This window comes from Macaca mulatta, chromosome 11 (assembly GCF_049350105.2).
Source record: "Macaca mulatta isolate MMU2019108-1 chromosome 11, T2T-MMU8v2.0, whole genome shotgun sequence".
NCBI lineage: Eukaryota > Metazoa > Chordata > Mammalia > Primates > Cercopithecidae > Macaca > Macaca mulatta.
Genome location: NC_133416.1, coordinates 133,078,115 through 133,093,429, shown reverse-complemented (window position 1 = coordinate 133,093,429; position 15,315 = coordinate 133,078,115). Strand labels below are relative to the sequence as shown.

The window sequence follows — 15,315 nt, the reverse complement described above, 5'->3', positions numbered from 1 at the left end:
CAAGCTCCGCCTCCCGGGTTCACGCCATTATCCTGCCTCAGTCTCCCGAATAGCTGGGACTATAGACGCCCGCCACCTCGCCCGGCTAATTTTTTTGTATTTTTAGTAGAGATGGGGTTTCACCGTGTTAGCCAGGATGGTCTTGATCTCCTGACCTCGTGATCCGCCCGCCTCGGCCTCCCAAAGTGCTGGGATTACAGGCGAGAGTCATCTTTAGAACTGTCTACTATAGTATGTATCCATTCACTGAGTTCTTGGGACAACCCTTCAGTAATGTTATCATCCCTAATTGATAGATGAGGAAACTGAGAAAGAGATAGGTTAAATCACACGTCCAACATCACACAGGTACAAGTTGTAAAGCTGGGGTTAAAATTCAGGCAGCAAAATGAAGAGTCTTACCCGGTGTGGGGAGAGGGCGGAACAACTCAGGCAGCCTTATCCCACAGCCCACAGTCTTAACCACTGTACTGTGCTCCATGGAGGAAGGCTGACATTTACAAGCAGGGGAACTGAGAGTGAATAACATAGGAATGAACAATAGAGAAGTGAGTGGGGAATGGAAAATAGCTATGTCCTAAATGCCACATCTTGTGGTAGGTGCTTGTTACGTATTGCATTCATTTTACTGAATGCTAGCAACTACTCTATGAGGTTGTTACTATATTATTACGATTATCTTCATTAAAATTTCCTCATGTCAAGTTGCTAGTAAGTACTCAAGTCAGATCCATCTGAACCCAAAACCCAGACCACGCTTCCCACCGCGGATGTTGCTTCCCAAGGGCTTGAGTCCCTGAGGGCCAATTTGCCTCCCACAAAGATCTGGGCCCCAGGACAATCAGATCCAAAGTCTTCTCTTTGATTCCTCACCTTCTGTTGGCAGCAACCGGGATCCTCCAGCCCTTGATCTGGCTCAGCTCAGTGTCTGAGATCTCAATCTGCAGGGGGAGTCTGGGCGCCCAGACAGTGACCTCGAACTGGGAGGTGAAATGCTGGTGGGTGAAGTTCACAATTGTGTCCACTTTGCTCTTCATTTCCTTCCCGTTCACAAAAATGGAATCACAGTTGTTGGAAACCTTTGGGGAGGAGGTAGAACCTTGAGATGCATCAGGAGGAAAAGCACAAGCAAATACTAACAACACTGAAAGTTCATGAACTGCAGCAGCTCTGATTTATTAGACACCAAAACAACCCGATGAACAGAACTTGTACAAAAGGTAATTTGTAGGCACTAATTAGTGACAAATACTGACAAATAGACTACAGGAAAACTATTTTGTATTACAAAATACTGACAAGTAAAACCATTAACATAATTTAATGGAGTTATATAACCTCTGTTGCCTTTTGTGTGTATGTGTCAGTGTTTTTCTTTATCTTACCTTTTTTATGTACTCAAACGATCACTAATCAAACCCCAGATGCCTCATAGTTCACTCCTGCACCATATCTGAAGATGCATAAAAGGTTTTTATGTTACTGAAAAAGCACATTATTCAAGTCACACTGAGGATCTCTGAAAAATCAGGAGAGCTTTGCACTAGATTAAAATCCTGGTGGGCAACATAGTTGTGAAATGCATTAGAAACATGGATATAATTATTTTTGCCCCATTCAGCTATAATTTTGTAGAATGAATGTGGCATTTCACCATGGTCTTTTGACTCAGCACTTGGGGGTGGCCTCTCTAATGTGCATGCTTCAGTAGGTTGAGCATTAGACCATTTAAGTCCCCATTTTACTTCACATTTTCAGGATAAGCAAATAAATTGTTGCTGACTTTCTCTCCTGGACAATCAGGGAAATGTATTTATGTATCTAGGTGGAGAGAAGAAAGAGGGATCATAAATCATTTCATGAGCAGAGGACAGAAAATAAAAAGTAGTGTGCAACCTTTGCATTCATACTGCTGAGGGGCAGTGTCAAGCCTGGGCTGCTGGCAGGGCCCCCACCTCAACCAGTGGAGCCACCACAGCCCCACTTTTGCAAGCCAGAAACTAGGACTTACTCTTGTTGCTTCTCTTCCTCACTTGAATCTGTAACTACAACTCAGGCCTCCCTTCTGAGCCCGAGATACACACATCCAACTGTCTATTTGACATGGTCAAGTGAATGGCTCAAGAACAATGTCAGAAGTGCCCACTTCCAAACTTAAAGAGTGAACTTCCAAGTTGTTTGAGATAAATTACCACCTTCCCTCCCTCCCAGAAAAATGGCACCAATATGAATGTGCTTCCTTGGAAATGGAGAAATCAGCCTTTTACCACCCAATAGCTCTACACTGCAGCTCGCCATGGAAACCAAGGAGAAAATGGCTAATGGGACACTTAAGACTCACCCTGCATCCTCAGTCACAGGGATGGATCCTTGTCACTTCCACTTCTCAACACCAATGATGTCTTTAGGAATCCTTAAGTATAATTAATGTAGGCTACTCATTGGGAGATCTGCTGAAATCGTTGAGACTTTGACTTGATAATCCTAGTCCACAAAGCAATGAACAAGGATTGCTGGAGAGTTACTGGAGTCTGGCTAAGTTCATTTCTGGAGCTCCTTTCCTATCCTGTCAGAACTTAGCAGTCTAAAATCTTTTTCCCTCCAGGCCTAAGATAGCAGTGGATAGAGCTACCATTAGGCTGATAGCTAATATGTCTCTCATGCCCAAAATTCCAGGGGGAGCTGAATATGGCATTTCTTTAACTTTTCAAATTAAAAAAAAGAATCTACTTCTATCCCTCTTTTTGCTTTATTTTATAAAAAGAGAGAGAAGAACAACAATGAAGTAAGCAAATGAGCTGTATTTTAGAGCACGTTTGAGGCAGTTAAATCTGCTTCATTGTGCCCAGTTCTGTAAATAATCAGAACAAGATTTCCATTTAGAGCAGAAAACGGAATGGAGGATCATGTTCTTACTTTTAATAGATGTTGACACAATGCTGAGCCTGACTGCCATCCATTCAGGTACTCAAGATGTGGAAGCCCCATTATAGAGAAATATCTGCCTTCCCAAGGAAGCACCGCACTAGGAGAAGGTGAAGGCTCAGTAAGACCTCTAATTTCCCCTGAACTCACTGCCTGTTCTGCCTGTGGCATGCAGACTACCTCAAGAGAATGAAGTCCCCCCAACCCTGCTCAGAAAAAAAGAGATTGAGGTCCCCTATGACTTAGAAACCTGCAGTGGATACATTGGGGAGTTCTGCTCTCACTTCTCCCTAGCTCAGGTGGTTATCACTTATTGCTAGAATTTTCTCAGTCCAACATTCCATAGTGCAGACCTCAACCCTCCTGCATTTATGTAAAATTATGGTTCTCCCTTGTTTACTGCTACCCAACTACCCCCAATCACACTTCAAATCACTCTGAATCACATCCCACTGGAGAGAACACACCGGTTTTGGAAACTGTGAAGCTGTTTCTATGTTAATAAGGAATAAATAATGTAATTGTCTGCATCCTTTCAGAGCACTACAGACTTAAACCTGCCCCATCTTTTAGGAAGTGATGTAGAGCCCATATGGAAAAAATTAATTAATTAAAAACATAACAAAGTAAGAGGGCTTAGCAGTTCTTTATGTTGACTATCTTTTGAGTTTTTTCTCCTGCGATATGCATACCCTTAAAAAAGTGTATGCCCTCCATTTTAAGTAATTCAATTAAAACAGCACAAATAAGGCTAATCATATTGAGTACTAAGACTTGAGGTATCTAACAATGTACAAAGGATATATTAGATATACAGAAACCAGAGTTTCTCACTCCATGGTCTCACCAATTACAGATGACCATCAGTATTTGTGGATTCCATATTTGCAAACTCATCTACTCCCTAAAAGTTATTTGTAACCCCAGAGTCAGTACTTGCAGTGCCTTTTTGGTCATTTGTGGAATTGCACAGAGAGGGGAAAATTTTGAACCACCTGCCATGCACGCATCCCCAATTGAGGTCAAGCAAGTACTCGCTCTGCCGTCTTGTCTCAGCTCTCATACAAAGACCAGAGCACGGACAATACAGAGGGCAGTGGAGCGCGGTGTCGGAAGCTTCAGCTTGGGCGCTGGATGCAGCGGGACAGAATCTGAATGCCTGCTCTGGCACCTGTCAGTGAGGCAGCCTCAGATAAGTCAACTAACACTTCCAAACTTCAATATTTCCTTTGTAATAGAAGATTATAGACTATTCGAAATGTGTGTGTGTGTGTGTGTGTGTGTGTGTGTGTGTGTGTGTGTGTGTCTCTATTTCTCCTACAAGCAAAGGTTCAGTACTCACTAATTCAGTGTTCACAGGGATTTTATAACTATCTCAAATGATGAGAACAAGACAGCTCACACTTGTACAGGACCTCATCGCCGCCACACTCTCCTTTCAACGCAGTAAGTCCCATGGTGACGCCACAAGGTGGGTGTCATGAGCCTCATTTTACCTGTACTGAATCCAGCGTAAAGAAAGGTACTGCCTCTTGCACAGCATTTTGCATATATCAACACTGACTGCTGACTGCTGGCCCAGGGCTGTCTCCTCTGCTTGATTACCTCTGTCCTCTCCAGGGACTTCTTGTGCTACGCCAGATACAATCCAAATGCCTTACAGGGGCCTACCAGGCCCCAATGCCTTGGACCTGCTTCCTTCTCTGGCCTCACCTTGCATGCCCTCCCTACCTGGCACAGGTCCTTCTTCATGGGTCTTCACTGCTTCCCTGAGCTCTCCTAGGCTTAGCCCCCTCCCAAGGCCATGCCATGGTCTTCCCAGGAATGTGATCTGATGTCCTTCATAACTGGTTTTCTACTGCCCAGTCAACTATGCACCAGCACCTCTGCCCGACACACATACATTTTCCTCTTTTCTAATATTAAAAAGGTTTTCTTCAGGAAATCCACCGCCCTCCATTCACCACAGGCCTCCCTAACTCCATCATTAAACCTCCATCCTCTTTGCCAGTGATTGGTTTAGGGGAAAGCACGTGCTATTACTCTGGCCAATGAGCTGTGAGAAGGCTACTAGGGCTTCTGGGAAACATCTCCTTGATCAAAGAGACTCACCGAAAGTGGCGCCTCCTCCTCCCACCGGATGTTGTCGCGTGGGAACTGACGACAGGAACTGCTGCAGGGATCCCAGAGCCCTGAGGGAGCCAGCCGTGGGCCAGGCTAACCCTGGGAGCTAAGGAACCTGGGCCCTTGATGACCTAGAGGAGCCGCTGGAGCAGCCCACCTGGACCCCCCGACTTTGAGGCGTTTTATCAGGTGATTATTGTTCTTGTGGCTAAAGCCAAATTGGTCTATGTGGTTTTGTTACTTTTCACCAAAAGGATTATAAATGACATAGGACTGCATCTCAAATGCCACCCCTCAGAATGCATTCCCTGAGTCACTCCTAATTTAAACTTGGTACCCGCCTCTGGTCACTATTTTCCTGTATCTAACTTGCTGTGTGTGCTACTGTGTACACTAAATGTACAACATGCTCCATTACTTAGACTCTTCATATTGCTGATATCATGTCACTTACACTGTATTAATCGCACCAGATTGCTCTGTTATAAAATGTACTCCTTCACAACAATTACCACTCTCCTAATGCTCCTGGTTGTTTCTTATGTATCTTCCCCACCGGATGGTAATCTGCTTCATACCATGAACCTTTCTCCTTTTCCCTGCTGTCTCTGCTAATAGCACAGTGCTGGGCACATAGAAGTTATTCAATAAATAGATGCTGAGTGTGTGAATGAATATGTCACAGCTGTTTCCTCTGAGACCCATTCATTTCTGTACACCACCACCAGTAGTGAGTGTATCTGTAAGAAGGCAAAGAAGGTGACTTACACAAGGTTATCATGGTAATGGCATTAAGAAAAATGCAAGTGATTTCATATATTATGAGAGAAGACCAGAAGGAACAAAGCTGATAAATGTGAGGCCTTGGATTCCCAGTAGTCAATTTGGCCTTTTAACTGAGAATTAAGATCTCTGTGTATGAGATACATGTGTGTTTTATTGGCAGGGGAAGGAGGGATGTGGGGAGATGACAGGAAGACATAGCAAAATAAAGATCAGAGTCAGATTCCCATCACTCATCTAAATGATACCTTCAGGGCTCTCTAAGCCCCAAGAGGAACATCGAAAACCAAATGCTGTCAATCCTAATTTAAGAAGAGCTGAGGACAGGAACATGGAGATTGAAAACAGATGATTTGTGTCATGTTAATCTATCAGCATGTGTGAGATGGCCTGTAAATGTCATCCTGGGAAAGTTGCCTTTAGAGGTTAATATTTTTACTGTCAAATTACACTTCTGCAACTACATTGCTTTATAATAAAAGAGGCTAAAAGGGGCTCTCCAGATGTGAATATGTTTCCTTTGGGTATCTTGTAAGACACAACATTTACTTCATGTTCTATTTTTAAAAGAAGCAAGAATTTAATCTGTGCATCAGCCACCCTCTGTGTTTGCCACACTGTTGACCCATCTGCCTGCACTGATGGGAGGCTGACTGTGCACTGGGCTTCCCTCATGACCCCTCTCCCAACCCGAGACATGAGCCGCTATGTTAGAAGAAAAAAAATGCTACAGAATCGGGTAGTATGTTTCTCACAAACTTACAAACAATGCTGAAATTCTATATTAAAATAGGGAAAAGAATCAAAACTATGTAGCGAAAACCCTTTGATATTCACTTATCATCTGAATCAAACACTTTGTATGTATTACTGAGTTTAATGAAGCGTACCATGTCTGAGGCACAGTATGTACTCAAAAATATTTATTTTACCTTGAGTTTTTAATTAATAATAAATGCCAAAGGAATAATAATATCTATCATGTATTAAGTTCTTACTATGAACCCTGCATTGTTTTCAAAATTTTATGTAGAATTATACCCATTCACCTCTCCAAATACTCTGCACATTACATTTTTGTCCCTATATTATGGAGGGTAGACTGAGGCCAAGGAGAGGCTGCTAGTTAAGGGATCACAGCTAGTGAAAGGCAGAGCATCGTTTCCCACTTAGTCTCTCTGTGCCCGAGGCCTCCTCAGCACTGTGTTATGGCTTCAGTGCAACCCAGGCAAGGAAGACATGGCCCTTCCTCCAGAGGACCACAGGCTGATTGGGCAAGGCAAGACCTAAATACACACATCAGTACTTTTTATCAACCAGATTGAGTTGTAATTTATGTGGAATACAGTGTATCCGTTTAAATGATAAAGTTCAATGAGTTTGGCAGTGTCCACCCATGAAAACACTACACAGAACATTCTGTCACCCCAAAAACAGATCCTAATGCGTGTTTTCAGTCCATGGCTCCTTCTTCTCCCGGCCCCAGGCAACCACTGATGTGCTTTTCACCACCACAGACTGGTTTCCATTTTCTAGAATTTTATAAAAATGGAATCACGATATGCACTCTTTATGTCTGGTTTTTTTCACAAGTATGATGATTCTGAGAGTCATCCTTATTATTACATGTGTCAGTGGTTACCCTGGGCTCTTTTCCCTGGTTGCTTTCAGCCACAATGATGGAGGAGTTTCTACAGCAGTTTTTTGTTGTTGTTGTTGTTGTTGTTGCTGTTTTTGTTGTTGTTTTATTTTGAGACAGAATCTCGCTCTGTCGCCCAGGCTGGCGTGCCGTGGAGCAATCTCAGCTCACTGCAACCTCCACCTCCCAGATTCAAGCAATTCTCCTGCCTCAGCCTCCTGAGTAGCTGGGATTACAGGCGCACGCCACCAAGCCCGGCTAATTTTTGTATTTTTAGTAGAGACGAGGTTTCACCATGTTGGTCAGGCTGGTCTCAAACTCCTGACCTTGTGATCCAGCCACCTCAGCCTCCCACAGTGCTGGGATGACAGGTGTGAGCTGCCGTGCCCAGCCTCTCCAGCAGTTTAATTTGCCCACTTTATTGCTGCAAATGCAGGTGTCCTCAGGACAAAGGCCACCAAATCAGGAAAATTCGCTGTTCTGGTCATTTTCTCCAAGTTTGACTCCCCTCCAAAATACTCTTGCTTTTGTTCACTCTTCAGAGATTTTTATTTTTTAATTTTATCCTGAGTTCATGGTTGTAATCTATGGAAGGACTGTCTGTTCTCAGAACTAATCTCAGGACTGTGGAACGTACCACAAAACAGTATTTAATTAGTACTTTTCACATTCCTTCGAGTAAACCCCCATGTCCAGGGGAAGCTTAGAGGGAAGTTCAGTGCCACAGATTGAGGTCCAGAGACCTGGGTCCTCACCTCAACCCTTCCCTTCAACACTTCTGAGCAAGTTGCTCCCCAATCTCTGAGGCTCAGATTCTGCATCTGTGAACCTTAAGGAACCTAAACTTTCCAGCTCTGACATTCTGTTGTTTGGAAGGGTTAGAAACCAAGCTCAGAGTTTCAGTATATTTTGTTACAATGTAACCTTTCTCTGCCTGAGATCCTTTATCTATAAAACAGGAATGAACATCCATTCATTCAATAAATATTTATTTACTATTGACTAAGACTCAAGAATTGTCCTAGGTGCTGAGAGTAGAGCAATGAGGAATAGAGTTCCTGTTCTTATGAAACTGATAGTCTAATTAGGGGAGACAGACAAATTAAACAACCATGTAGATATATAATACAATACCAGGCAGTGAAACAGGCTTGAAAGAAAAAATAAAGCACGGAAGAGAATGGACAGTGATGATAGAGTATGTTATTTTAATTAGAAGAGGAAAGAAAGGGCCTTTGGAGAAGTAACATTTGAATAGAGACCTGACTGAAGTGAGGAACGGAGTCATGGGGACATGCAGAAGATCACTCAAACCAGAGGAAACAAGAAGTATGAAGGCCCTGAGACAGGAATGTTCCTGCCATATTTAAGGGCCAATAAAAAGGGGAAAATAGCTGAAAGCGAATGAGCAAAGATCAGGGAAATGAGATCAGAGAAGAAGGCAAGGGTTTGGATTTTACTCCTGTAAGTGTAATGAGATGTTCTGTCGTGTTTGGAGCAAGAAAGTGGCTTGAGCTAACAAAATTAACAGGATACCTTTGGCAGGTAGGGAGACCATTCGGGGGCTTACTCAACCCATCCAACAGAAATGTGAAGGTGGCTTCAATCACAGTGGTAGTGACAGAGGTGATGAGATGGGATTTGATATTGAAATGGATTTTGAATGCGAGTGAGAGGGAAAAGTCACACAGGGTTTCTGAGTTTTTGGCCAACCAAAAGAATGCAGTTCCTAACCCTGTGATAGGAGAAGGCAGCACAAGATGTGTATTTAGGGAAGAGAGAAAGAACCCAGACTTCAGTTTTGAAAATGTTGAATTCAAAATGCTCATTAGAAATATGAATGAAAATGTTAAGAAGTTGGATACATGAGTTTAGAGGTCAGGGAGAGAGGTTCAGAGTTCAAGCTGTGAAAGGAAAATAATCCTAGGGACCCCAAAATCACTAAGCTAAAGGGAAAGGTCAAGCTGGGAACTACGTAGGGCAAACCTGCCTCCCATTCTATTCAAAGTCACCCCTCTGCTCACTGAGATAAATGCGTATCTGATTGCCTCCTTCGGAAAGGCTAATTAGAAACTCAAAAGAAGGCAACAATTTTTCTCTTATCTACCTATGACCTGGAAGTCCCCTACCCGCTTCAAGTTGTCCCCTGACTTTGCTTCCAGTTATCCTCCCTTTCTGAACCAAACCAATGTTCATCTTACATATATTGATTGATGTCTCATGTCTCCCTAAAATGTATAAAACCAAGCTGTGCCCTACCACCTTGGGCACATGTCATCAGGACCTCCTGAGTGTGTGTCATGGGCATGTGTCCCTAACCTTGGCAAAACAAACTTTCTAAATTGACTGGGATTTGTCTCAGATATTCAGGGTTCAGAAAGCTAAAGAAATAAGTTCAGATCTCTCATCCTCTCTCTATGTTGAGTATCCTCCGATCCCCTCTATATGTTGAGTTCATTCTTAGTTTTTGTATATTTAAAACAGCCTGGATTATTCTCTGATAAAAATCAGAGACAAAATCAAGACAGCCAGGTCCCCAGTTTCAACTCAGAAATGTAGAGCACCGAAAAGCATTTCTCCCCCCGTTATCAAACTACAAATTAATATTTTTAATTAAGTTTGAGAACTGTGGCTGCAGGGTAACAAACTAACCTGCATTCTGGAGAAAGACATGATCCTGCAGGGAGAAATATGTATTAAGCATTTGCTTCCCTGGGGTAGACATTGCTGAATGCCACATAAGCTGATAAGGATTCAAGTAAAACTTTTAGATACATTTCTATGGAACAAATGTGGACTATTGTGAGAGTGTAAAGACCCTGGGACTGTAAATACAGGGGAGTTTGCACCCTCTTGAAGGTCCTAAGAATCTCACCAGACACTTAGACAGAAGATGTGAGATAATCTCGAGACAGCTTCCCTCATGATCCTGGCTGCAGAGAGAAACGGCAGTCAGTGCTAACTCTCTGCAGTTTCATCTCTTCTATTTTCGCTATGGGACAAAAGTCTTAGTCTTCAGGCAGAAGTATAATAAAAACTGTCAATCAGGATACTGTGGAAACTCATTGCATCTAAAGGAAAGGAAAAGAAACAGCTCTACCCTGAGGGAGGGATGAGAATACATGCTAGACACACTACAGCTTGAAGAGGGGTAGGAGGAGCACCTTGGAAAGCCATACACTAGAGGCTAAGTGCTACAGTGTCTACCAAGCCTAATGCTTAATCGGAACCTCAGAGAATTTGGCCCTGGTCCTCCACTAGGCTAAGAAGCACCAAGTAAAAATAATAGGGAATACAATTAGGAGAGCTACAAGAAACAGATTCTCTCTTGGGCACATTGGAAATACTCAAAGTCAAGAAGGAAGCAGACACTGAGAAAATAACCTCTGGAAAATCGCTCACATTCTAAGTGCAAGGAATCGCTAAAGGAATTTCAAGCCCACAGTGCACTGAGGGTAACCAAAATAGCAACCAAACCTGGGGAAGAGGAAAGCAAGATGGTGAAACAGAAGGCTCCATCGACCATCCCTACCACAAGGACACCAATTTAGCAACTATCTACACACCAAAAAAGCACCTTCATGGGAACCAAAACTCAGGTGAGCACTAACAGTACCTGGCTTTAACTTAATATCACTGAAAGAGGCACTGAAGAGGTAGAAAAAGGAATCTCGAATCACCACCACCACCCACACCCCACTCCCAGCAGTGGCAGTGTGGTGCAGAGAGCATTTCAGTGCTCTGGGGAAGGAAGAGCACAGCAATTGTGAGGCATTGAATTCATTGCCACCCTGTTATAGCAGAAAGAGAAACCAGACCAAATTTGCTGACACCCACCTACAGAGGGAGCATTTAAAGCAGCCCTAACTTGTTAATGATCACCATTCTAACTGACATGAGATGGTATCTCAGGATACAACAGATGCTGAAGAGGATGTGGAGAAACAGCAACGCTTTTACACTGTTGGTGGGAGTGTAAAATAGTTCAACCATTGTGGAAGACAGTGTGGCAGTTCCTCAAGGATCTAGGACCAGAAATGCCATTTGACCCAGCAATCCCATTACTGGATATATACCTAAAGGATTATAAATCATTCTGCTATAAAGACACATGCACACGTATGTTTACTGTGGCACTGTTCACAATAGCAAAGACTTGGAACCAACCCAAATGTCCATTAGTGATAGACTGGATAAAGAAAATGTGGCACATATACACCATGGAATACTATGCAGCCATAAAAAAGGATGAGTTTGTGTCCATTGCAGGGACATGGAGGAAGGTGGAAACGATCATTCTCAGCAAACTAACACAGGAACAGAAAACCAAACACTGCATGTTCTCACTCATAAGTGGGAGTTGAGCAATGAGAATACATGGACACAGAGAGGGGAACATCACACACTGGGCCTGTTGGAGGTGGGTGGCTAACGGAGGGATAGCATTAGGAGGAGAAATACCTAATGTAGATGACAAGTTGATGGGTGCAGCAAGCCAACATGGCATATGTATACCTATGTAACAAACCTGCACATTCTGCACATGTACCCCAGAGCTTAAAGAATGAATGAATGAATAAATAAAACCAGCCCTAGGTAGAAAGGAATCTCCAATCCCAGCAGTCCAAACTTGAATTTCTGCAATCCTTAACCACTGTGGGCTAAAGTGCTCTGTGTTCCTAAATAAACTTGAAAGGCACTCTAGTCCACAAAGATTACAACACCTAGGCAAGTCCTAGTGCTGAACTGGGCCCAGGGCCAGTGGACCTGGGGGCACATGACCTACTGAGACACCAGCTTGGGCAGCTAAGGGAGTGCTGGCATCACCCTTCCCTCACCCCAGGCTGTACAGCTTACAGTACCACAAAAGACCCCTTCCCTCCACTTGAGGAGAGAAGGAAGAATGGGAAGAACTTTGTCTTGTATCTTGGATAGCAACTCAGACACAACAGAAGAGGGCACAGATCAGCGTCCTGAGGCCTCTTTTCCATGCCCTAGCTCCCAGATAACATTACTAGACATACCCTGGGCCAGAAGGGAACCCACTGCCTTGAAGGAAAGGACCCAGTCCTGGCAGCATTTATTACCTACTAGCTGAAGAATCCTTGGGTCCTGAAAAACCAGCAGCAATATCCTGGTAGTACATCAAGGGCCATGGGTAAGCCTCTGAGATTTGCTGGCTTCAGGTGAAACTCAGCACATTCCCAGCTGTGATGGTTACAGGACAAGACTCCTGCTTAAAAAAAGCAGAGGGAAAAGTACAGAATTTCTCTTGCACCTTAGGTGGCAGCTTGGCCACACATGGGTAGAGCACCAAGTGGGCTCTTGGGGCCCCCAATTAGAAGACTTGCTCTTGGATGGCATTTCTGGGCCTGCTATGGGCCAGAGGGGAGCCCACTGCCCTGCAGGGTGAGCCTCAGGCCAGGTAACCTTCACTACAAGCTGACTGAAGAGATCTTGGACCTTAAGAGCACATGGGCAGTAGTCTGGCAGTACTCTCTGTGGGCCTGTGGCGGTGGTGGCCCCAGGGTGAGGCTTCTTTGCATTTGGAAAGGGGAAGGAAGAGTGGGAAGGACTGCGTCTAGTGCTGTGAGTGTCATCTCAGCCACAGTGCAGTAGAACACCAGGTAGACTTCTAAGGTTTTCGAATCTAGTCCCTGGATCCCAGACAGCACCTCTGGACCTACCCAGGACCTGAGGAAACTCACCATCCTGAAGGAAAGGGCAGCAACCTGGCTGACTTTGTCACCTTCTGATTGTAGATCCCCAGGGCCTTGAGCAAACATAACTGGTAGCCAGGGAGTGGTTACAGCAGGCCTTGGATGAGACCCAGTGCTGTGCTGGCTTCAGGTCTGGCCCAGCAGAGTCATAGTGGGAGTGGCCACAGGGGTGCTTATGTCACTCCACTCCCAGCTTCAGGTGGCTCAGAACAGAGAGAGAGAGACTCCATTTGTTTGGAAGAAAGGAAGGGAAAAGAACAAGAATCTCTGCCTAATAAACCAGAGAATTCTCCCATATCTTAACTAAGACCATCATGGGGGTACCACTATGAGTCTGCAAGAAACATAGCATTACTGGGCTTGGGGTCCCCCTTAAAGCAGAAACAGCTTAGATCACAACACCTAAGTCCTTTTGAATACCTGGAAAGCCTTCCCAAAAAGAACAGGTACAAACATGTCCAGGTACTAAAGACTATAATAAATACCTAACTCTTCAATGCCCAGACACATTTAAACGTCTACAAGTATCAAGACAATCCACGAAAATCACCAAATGAACTAAATGAAGCACAAGAGACCAATCCTGGAAAAACAGAGATATGTGACCATTCAGACACAGAATTCAAAATAGCTGTCTTGAGGAAACTCAAAGAAATTCAAGATAACACAGAGAAGGAATTCAGAATTCTATCAGATAAATTTAACAAAGAGATTGAAATAAAAATAAGCAGAAATTCTGGAGCCGAAAAATACAATTGACATACTGAAGAATGCACTCGAGTTACTAATTAGCAGAATTGACCAAAGAGATTCAAGAAAGAATCAGTGAGCTTGAAGACAAGTTATTCGAAAATATATCTCCAGAGGATACAAAATTTAAAAAAAGAATAAAAATCAAGGAAGCACACCTACAAGATCTATTTTCTTGTAGCACACCTACAAGAAAATAGCCTCAAAAGGACAAATCTGAGAGTTATTGGCTTCAAAGAAGAGGCAGAGAAAGAGACAGGTAGAAACTTTATTTAGTGGGATAATAACAGAGAACTTCTCCAACCTACAAAAAAGTCACTACCCAAGCACAAGAAGGTTATAGAACACCAAGAAGATTTAACCCAAAGAAGATTACTACAAGGCATTTAATAATCAAACTCTCCAATATCAAGGATAAAGAATAGATCCTAAAAATAGCAAGAGAAAAGAAACAAATAACATATAATGGAGCTTCAATACATCTAGCAGCAGAATTTTCAGTAAAAACCTTAAAGGCCAGAAGAGAGTGGCATGACCTATTTAAAGTGCTGAAGGAGGAAAAAAAATATCCTTGGCCAAAATATCCTTCAAACATAAAGGAAAAATAAAGACTTTCCCAGACAAGCAAAAGCTGAGGGATTTCATCATCAGGCCTGTCTTATAAGAAATGCTAAAGGGAGTATTTCAATCAGAAAGAAAGGACATTAATGGGCAATAAGTAATTACCTGAAGGTACAAAACTCACTAGTAATAGTAAGTACACAGAAAAATACAGAATATTATAACACTGTAACTGGGATGGGTAATCTACTTTTATCCTAAGTAGAGAGACTTAATAATGAACCAGTCAAAAATAATAACTGTAACAACTCTTCAGGATATAGACAGTACAACAAAATATAAACAGAAACAACAAAAAGTTTTAAAGTGGGGGGATTAAGTTAATGTGTAGAGTTTTTATTAGTTTTCTTTTTTGCTTATTTGTTTATGCAAACCATGTTAAGTTGTTATCAGTTTAAAATAATGGGTTATAAGACAGCATTTGCAAGCTGCATGGTAATCTCAAACCAAAAAACATGTAACAAGCATAAAATATAAAAAAGCAAGAAAGTAAATTGTATCACCAAAAAAAAAAAATCACCTTCACAAGAAAGAAATGAGAAGGAAAGAAAGAAGGAAGACAAGAGTACAAAAAAACAGAAAACTAGTAATAAAATGGAAGGAGTAAGTCCTTACTCAATAATAACATTGAATGTAAACTGATTAAACTCTTGAGTAAAAAAACAGAGTGGCTAAATGGATAGAAAAAGAAAGGCCCATTGATGTGTTGCCTACAAGAAACACATTTCACCTATAAAGACACACACATAGACT

At 42.7% G+C, this 15,315-nt stretch overlaps 1 protein-coding gene across 9 annotated transcripts in view; it reads right to left on the bottom strand.

Moving 5' to 3' along the window:
* The window catches only part of TMEM132B (transmembrane protein 132B), a 507,637-nt gene that overhangs the window by 16,831 nt on the left and 475,491 nt on the right, over positions 1-15,315 (bottom strand). For all 9 annotated transcript variants that reach the window (XM_077955780.1, XM_077955786.1, XM_077955787.1 and 6 more), the window contains one exon: positions 874-1,079. In XM_077955780.1, coding sequence (XP_077811906.1) covers positions 874-1,079 — 206 coding nt within the window. The remainder of the gene's footprint in view (positions 1-873; positions 1,080-15,315) is intronic.